Genomic DNA, 7,825 nt, shown 5'->3' on the forward strand with positions numbered 1-7,825 from the left:
GACGGGGATTTTTTGTTTTTTAAATTACCTGCCACGCTCACGTTTTTACAAAACCATCCCTCAACGGGGCACGCAGCAATAAAAGCATTTTTCCTCCAAACTCCATGAATCCTCCTCTCTTCACCCAGCCCCAGCGTCAGCTGCAGGAGCACATTCCTCAGCTGCTGAGCCTTTTTATGGATGCACCACGGAAAACAGCTCGCAGGAGGTGACAGCTGAAGAGTGGGAACAAATTGATGGAAGAGATTCGGGGAAACTGAAGCGTGGGGAGATGCTGTGATGAGCCAGGGCCACCTGGCAGCCTGGCCACCATCACCAGGGCACACCCAGCCCTCTCCCGCCTTGGCCCAGGGCTCTGCTGCCACGGAACCAGCAGCTCCTCTCTGCCAATGGCCCACAGGGGAGGAATTTGGGCCAGGATCAGCCAAAGGGTCCAAATTGCACTTCATTCCTGCGTCCCTGCTGCTGAGGAGCCTTGGCACGGAAGAGGGACTGGTGTGGCCCCTTGCCAGGGGTCAACTGACCATGAAGTGTGAATCCCAGCTCAGCCCTGATCCATCTGCTACCTGCAGGGAGATTCCTCATTCCCACCTCCCCCCTTCCTTCCAAAGCAGGTGTTTGGGAGGGTTGGGCACGCACTGGAGGCAGGTGCTCCTCAAGTAGGGGAAAAGTCACTGGGAAAAGCAGGAATATGGACGGGAGTTTCATCTCGTTGGTGCCAGCACAGCCCCGAACAGGGACGGGGGGGATCTTCCTGCTCCAAGGGAAGGACAAACAGGCAAAACTCCCTCAAAGAGTGGGAAACACCCAAAGAGTGGGAAAACCATCCCCCAGCATTAAGACCTCCTTCCTGGAGAATGAACAGCTCGGGAGAACAGACAATGCCCAAGATCTGGTATCCACCTGCTCACAGCCCTTTCGGTGGCCTAAGGGGGTGTTCAAAGGGCTGCCTGTGTCCCCAGATGTCCCTCATGGCAGGTAAAGCCTCCAGTGGCCCAAAGTCCAGCCCATCATCCATGGGGTGAGGCACACACCCATAGGGTGCTTAAATCCAGGACCAGCCCCAAACATTCCAGGCCTTTGCAGAGCCTGCTGGTACTTACTTTGCCAGCTTCTTAAAGCCAATGGCCCTCTTCTTGGTGGGTGTCCCATTGACTCCTTTCCAGACGTGGGTGTTCCAGGGGTCCGGCTAGGAGAGAGAAAAGCAGGGATCAGGTGGTGGGGAGTGCTCAGAGCTCAGAAAAATGCAGCATCCACGGCACTGAGAGTTAAATTCCTCCAGTCAGGAAGGGGAGGAAAAGCTGCCACTCCACTGCTTTCCCTCTCCCCTCTGATCCTCGGAGCCTCAAGGGGCTTTTTTTTGGGCAATGGAACATGCCCAGGAAAATTGCAATCTAATAAAGCCTCCTGGCTTGTAACAGCATCTGGCCAACCGCTCTGTCACCTCTCGAGAGGAGCGTTAATAGGCCACAGGCAAAAAGAAAGCAACGCCAGAAGGGGAGAGGTGATGGAAACAGATCCTTCCCTCCACCCTGGCCACAGGTTTTTTTTCCCCTAAGAGGCCCTTGGGGAAGGGGAGGCAGCTGAAGCCAGGAGTGAGCACACAGAAGCTCATTCCGTGCCCTTGCAGGCTGCAATCAGGGCCAGGAAGCACTGGGGGGCCTGGTGGGCTGGTTACAGGAGTGAACAGACTGCTCCTGCTTTGTGATTATTCCTTAAGGGTTCTTGACTAAAGGTCACATTGTGTGGAAAGCACCGGAGCAGGGATGGCTGCATAACCAGGGAGGGTTTGCTCGGGGACTTCTCTTCCCGTGGGCTGGAGCATTAAATGCTCCAGCAGCAGCGTTTGATCCCTGCTGGGCCTGCTGGGCAGGAGCTCCTGTCCCGCTGCCGAATCCCCAGGATGCAGGAGCCATCCCCTCAGTCCTGCAGCCTGGAAAGGCAGGGATACAGCCTGGAAAGGCAGGGATGCAGGAGCCATCCCCTCAATCCTGCAGCCTGGAAAGGCAGGGATAGAGGCTGGAAAGGCAGGGATACAGGAGCCAATCTCTCAATCCTGCAGGATGGAAAGGCAGGGATACAGGGATAGAGGCTGGAAAGGCAGGGATATAGGAGCCATCCCCTCAATCCTGCAGGCTGGAAAGGCAGGGATACAGGTTGGAAAGGCAGGGATCCAGGTGTTTTCCAGGCCATTTCCTCCCCCACCCATTAGGCACTTCCGAAGGGAAGGAGCTCCGTGTGATTAAAAAGTTGGGAGCTCAGGGGTCCCACATTCCCAGGGAGGGGCAGAACCCCACTCTTACACCCTGTTAGGGTGAAACGTCAATCGGACTCGTCACGGAGTTGAGGGACAGCCTGGGAAGGAATCGGGTGGTGTCCCTCTCCTTCCTGCACCTCCCGAGCTCCCACGCCCACCCCGCCCGTGGCCACAAGGCACCGGTGGAAGGCGAAGGCGGGGCCAGCACCTGGTACTCGAAGGAGGGCGTCAGGCGGTAGTTGAGCATCTCCTGGTGGAACACCGGGGTGATGCTGCCCGACATGGGCGGCACAATCCAGACCCAGTCGGCGGGACAGCCCCCCCGGCACCGGTACTCGTTCTCCATGTGCTTGATGAAGGACTCGGTGGCCGAGTGGTGATCCACGATGGTCACCTTGTCACTCTGTCGGGGCACAAGAGAGCAGAGCCAGCAGCTGTCAACGCACCCCAGAAGGCAAAAGCCAAAGTTTTACAGTTGGAGCTGTTTGTCCCAAATATTCCTCACTCCCATGGTCTTACAGGACCTTTGGGGATGATCCAAGGTGGCTGCTGACCCTGGTCTTCCCAAGGAGGCTTCTATGCTCCCCCCATTAATTGTCCCGGGCCGAGCAAAGATGGGATCAATGGGATGGAGCATCCTCTGCTCAGAACCTTGGGAAGCTCCTCCAATGGGGTAGCTCGGACCCAGCTCTGGGAAGGACTCCCACCCTCTGAGCTTGGCTTGCCAAGGACTGGTTTTGTTGCTCAGCCCTTAAGTGCAGGCTGGAGGAGGACCCAGGCTGATTCCTGCCTCATGGATGAGCCAGAAGGGCTGGGTTTTCCCTGTATCGGGATATTCCCTCTGGACCAGCAGAACTCAGGTGCTGGCAGAGCTGTTTTACAACCTCCAGGGCACGGAGATGATTAGATCTCACTGCAGCAGCCCACGTTAGGGAGGCCCAGTCGTCCTTGGGTGGATGTCTCCACGCCGGTCCCACCCACTCCCCGTGTCCCTCCAGTCCGGCCCAGACCAAGCAGAGTCCCGAGGAACCTGGAAGCTGTAGAGCACAGCGATGTTGATCTCCACCAGGGCCTGGTCCTTCCACAGCGACGAGGTTTTCCTCATGTCCAGGTTCATTTTCTTGGCCACTTGCTGTAACAACACACAGCAGGAGGGGAGGCATTTAATGGCCAAAACCCAACGACTGGAGATGTCTGCTTGGGCAGAGGAACCCAGAGGAGAGGCCCAGGCTGACACACGGCACCCACGGGGCAGGGAAGGGCTGATGCTGTGCCTTCCTCCAGGGAGAAATCCTGTCTTTCCCTCTCCATGGCAGGAACACGGCCGTTCCCCCACCCCGAGCAGGGGCAGGTGGCCAAACGCTGCTGAGAAGGCCACCAGGAGCAGCTGGACACTCACACTGCTCCCACCCCACTGGGTTTCAGGAGACTGGGGAGGGATGGAGCCCCTCTAAAGAATAACTCAGCATTCCTTGGAAGGTTTTGATGGATCCACATCCCCTGCATGGAGACCTTCCCATGGCTTGGCTTGGTCTCTCCCAGTGTGGGCAGTCCCTGAGCTGTGGGACCAGCTGCAGGTTCCTCAAGGGCAGGCTCAGGTGGTCCTTGAGGAGCCACCAAGCATCTCAGCACCCTTTCATGTTTCAGCACTTGACCTCAACTGAGGCGCCTGCTGATCCCTAAGATTCCTTGGGAATCTCCACAGGGATCACATGGGCTGTGTGTCGGACACCTGCTGGCCCCATGGGACACAGAGGTTTTGCCAACCCTTGCCCACGTGGCTGCAGGAGAGGGGATATCCTGCGCTCTCCCACTCCAGGCAACGCCCTCCCAGTGTCCTGCCTGCTCCCCAGTGACTCCTCACCCTCCAGGAGCACCAGGAATTACCTCCAGGATGTTGTAGCGGGAGTTGTCGCAGTAGTCACGGACGCCGATCTCCGTGCCCATGTCCCAGCCACTGAAGGGGCAGGCGGAGAACTCCAAGCCCCCGATCTCCAGGAGCATGTTGGAAACAGCTGGCAGCCCGTACCACTTGAGGCCCAGGTCCTTAAACCACTCAAACCTGCCAGGAAAAACGTCAACCAGCCGGGAATTCCCTGCCCAATGGAGGCAGGGGGATGGGGGCGGTCACTTTGCCGCCAGGGTGAAGGACTTGAGCAGAACATTTCCATCAGTACCTCCCTTTGGGGCTGTTTATGAGGACAAAGTGACTACAGAGTGGTGTAAGGCCTGGGAGACAGCAAGGAAAGGGAAACTTTCCAAGAAAATCAATCTGGATATGAGGGAAAGCCCTGAGATGTGGACACAACTTCCTTCCAGGCCCTGCCAGCTTTCCTGGAGGGAGGACCTGGGAGAGGGTCTTGGGTGAAGCCCCCAAGCCACGGCAAAGGTGGAACCAGAGGAGCTCAGCCCTGCTGATCCCCTCGAGCAGTTTTGGGGCTGCCCCTGACTCACTTGGGGTGCCGGATGGGCACTTCCAGCACGAGCTCCGGCGGGATTTCGAAGAGCTCCGGGTCGTTGCCGTTGGCCTGGAGGAGCAGGGGCAGGATATCGAAGCGCCCGTACGGCGCCTTCCAGCCCTGCTGGATGCAGATCTATGGGGAAAATAAAGGCAGGGTTGATGTCCCAGCAGCTCACCTGCTCTTCAGGCACTGTGGGCAGGGAATTGCACGCTCCTGGGCATGGATCTCAACAGGATTGGTTGACCAAAAACCTCCACCCAAGGGAGCTACAACAGGGAGTGGCCTGTCCCAGCCCACCCACAGCCAGGTCAGGGGGATTTGGGCTAAAAATGAGCCTGGAACAGAACCCCAGTAGGATCACGGCTTGTGTCTGTAACGGTGAAGGGGAAACGGGTGAGAAAAGCAGAAAAGTAACAAAACCCAGCCTTTATTCCCAGAAAAATACCTGAGGGTGACCCAAAGCCAACCTCACCCTGTGGTGCCGCGCTGGCCAATCCCAACCTGCTTGACCCAGCCCCTCGTCCCTCTGCATTCCTGTGTGTCCCCAGCAGCCCCGGGAAGGGCAGGTTGGGTACCTCGGTCAGCTCCACGTTTGCGGGATCCCCCAGGATGGTGCCGTCGGGCTGTTTGTAGCCGGCGTAGCGGATCAGCTGCGCGTTCCAGATGCGGAAGTCGTCGGCGCTGCGCTGGCCAATCCCAACCTGCTTGACCCAGCCCCTCGTCCCTCTGCATTCCTGTGTGTCCCCAGCAGCCCCGGGAAGGGCAGGTTGGGTACCTCGGTCAGCTCCACGTTTGCGGGATCCCCCAGGATGGTGCCGTCGGGCTGTTTGTAGCCGGCGTAGCGGATCAGCTGCGCGTTCCAGATGCGGAAGTCGTGCTTGCTGTCCGTGCGCTGCGGGAAGATGGTGATGGCGGATCTGCAAGGGAAAGGCAGGGCTGGGGAATGCCAGGAGCAGCAGGAGTGGAGGAAAAGGTGCTGTCCCCACCTGCCACCACCTCTGGGTGTGGCCTGAGTGAGCCCCAAAGAGTTGTCACACTGGAGGACGTCGCGGCTCCAGAATACGGGGTGTTGCCAGCTCCTGGCTGCTAACAGGGGTTTCAGCAGTCCACAGTCTGCCTTGGATGCAGAATACAGGGAAAGGGGAAATGATGGGGAAATCTGCCCTCTGAGGTCCCACAGGGAGCAAGAAGAGAGAGACTTGGACCAGCAGGACTCCTTCAGCCCCGATCAGGTCCCTCTAACGCTTCCCAGGAATGGTGTTGGCTGTGTGGTGGCCCAGAGCCAACTCCAGCTGGCCCAGAGCTGGATTGTCACACACCCAGAGGCCCTCGGACACAAACCCTGGGACTCCCTGGTGGCTCACCTGAGGTTCCCCTTGTTGGTGGCGTATTTGATGTGGTTGCAGATGTAATTGAACATCCCATGGGCTGTGGTGCAGTCCCGGGCATCGAACACCTGAAACAGGGAAGCAGTCGTGGGGATCCTGCGGGATGTTCCAGCTCCCGGGGCAGAGCCAGGCAGAGGCAACACAGCACACGGAGAACTCCAGGCACCACCGTGGCTTCTCAGGGATCTAAAGCCCCATAATTATGTGTTCCCTGCCTTTGGAACATGTGGATATCAGATCCAGCTGCCCTTTTTGCTTTGGAGAGGTGACTCATCTGCTGCTCAGGCAAAATCCTCCTCGTTCCCGTGCTCCCAACCTGCTGCCGTGCCTGCCTTATCCCCCCACTGTTACGGACTCTGCCCGGCTTCTCCTGCAGATCAGCACTCAAAGCTGGAACAGGACAGCTCTGGGGGACAGGGAATCATGGAATTATGGAATGGGTTGGGTTGGAAGGGACTTTTAAAGAGGATCCCATTCCACACCCTGCCCATGGCAGGGACATCTTCCACTAGCCCAGCTTGCTCCAAGCCCTGTCCAACCTGGCCTCGGACACTTCCAGGGATCCAGGGGCAGCCACAAAAGCATGGGGAGATCAGGAAGGAGGATCACAGAAGGGGCTGTGCCCATTCCCTGTGTGGAGCAGCCACAGGAACTGCTCAGCAGCACTGGATTTGTTCCAGGTTATGGGAGGAGAGGACATCCCTGCACCAAGGGATTCCCTAGGGATCACGGATTCCAGCCCTGTTCTGCGTTTCCCTTGCCAAAAGGGCACTGAGCCAAACCCTCTCCTGCTGGATCTCAGTACCGAGGACAAATGTGTCCTGCTGCCTCTCTCCAGGCGGAGCAACAGGTTTGGAAGCAGCAGGGGAGATGGATTGGAGCAGGATCTGATTTTGGAAAACGTCCCCTGGGAGCACCAGCTTCCATTTCAGACACAGCCACCTCATCTCCACCCACCCCGCAGATGCTTTTCCAGCTCCTGCCAACATCCCAAATCTGCCGAGGGGAGCCGTGCGTGCTGGACACCTGCCCCTGTACCTGTGCTGTGCTTCCCAGAGGTTGGAGAGCAGGATTTGCCTCTCCCAAACTCCAGCAAACCCTTTGGCAGGATATTTCCAGTGGGATTGGTGCTCACCTGCAGCTTGGACCACTGGATCCTGCCCACGCACCGCGCCGCGTTTCTCCAGGCGTGCTTGGCCCCGTAGATCAGCTCCGTGTCCCGCAGCTGGTAGGTGTCAGTGGCCTCAATCTCCTTGGTCACCTCCTCCAGCCTCTCCATGTGGGCCTTGGAGCCGGATCTGTGCAGGTTGGGAGCAGAGGAGGTGGCGGGTCAGGCGGAGGGCAGGGAATGCTGCTGCTCTCCACCTGGAATTCCTTGTTCCTGCACACACAGGGCTTGTGCGGATGGTTATCCCAGCTTTGGGATAACAGGGGAGCGAGGAGCCGGGGCAGAGGGCAGCGACTTGCACAGAGACACAACAAACACCAGGAGTGAGACCCCACTGAAGAAGCAGCTGCTCAAGGAGCACCAGAGTGTCCCCGTGCTGTGACTCGCAGGTGTGGGAGACCAGATCATGGAATCATGGAATCATGGGACCATGGAATGACCTGGGTTGGAAAAGACCTTAGAGCTCATCCCATTCCACCCCCTGCCATGGGCAGGGACACCTCCCACTGTCCCAGGCTGCTCCAAGTCCTGTACAGCCCGGCCGTGGGCA

The 7,825-nt window shown here is 58.2% G+C and overlaps 1 protein-coding gene across 2 annotated transcripts in view; it reads right to left on the reverse strand.

Moving 5' to 3' along the window:
- Nucleotides 1–7,825, reverse strand: part of NOS1 (nitric oxide synthase 1) — a 47,497-nt gene that overhangs the window by 22,358 nt on the left and 17,314 nt on the right. For both annotated transcript variants that reach the window (XM_008642915.2, XM_008642914.2), the window contains exons 5-12: nt 7,243–7,405; nt 6,084–6,175; nt 5,495–5,636; nt 4,712–4,851; nt 4,145–4,319; nt 3,288–3,389; nt 2,466–2,660; nt 1,104–1,189 (exon numbers count right to left, since the gene is read on the reverse strand). In XM_008642915.2, coding sequence (XP_008641137.2) covers nt 1,104–1,189; nt 2,466–2,660; nt 3,288–3,389; nt 4,145–4,319; nt 4,712–4,851; nt 5,495–5,636; nt 6,084–6,175; nt 7,243–7,405 — 1,095 coding nt within the window. The remainder of the gene's footprint in view (nt 1–1,103; nt 1,190–2,465; nt 2,661–3,287; nt 3,390–4,144; nt 4,320–4,711; nt 4,852–5,494; nt 5,637–6,083; nt 6,176–7,242; nt 7,406–7,825) is intronic.

The sequence above is a fragment of the Corvus brachyrhynchos genome, unplaced genomic scaffold, assembly GCF_000691975.1.
Source record: "Corvus brachyrhynchos isolate BGI_N302 unplaced genomic scaffold, ASM69197v1 scaffold19, whole genome shotgun sequence".
NCBI lineage: Eukaryota > Metazoa > Chordata > Aves > Passeriformes > Corvidae > Corvus > Corvus brachyrhynchos.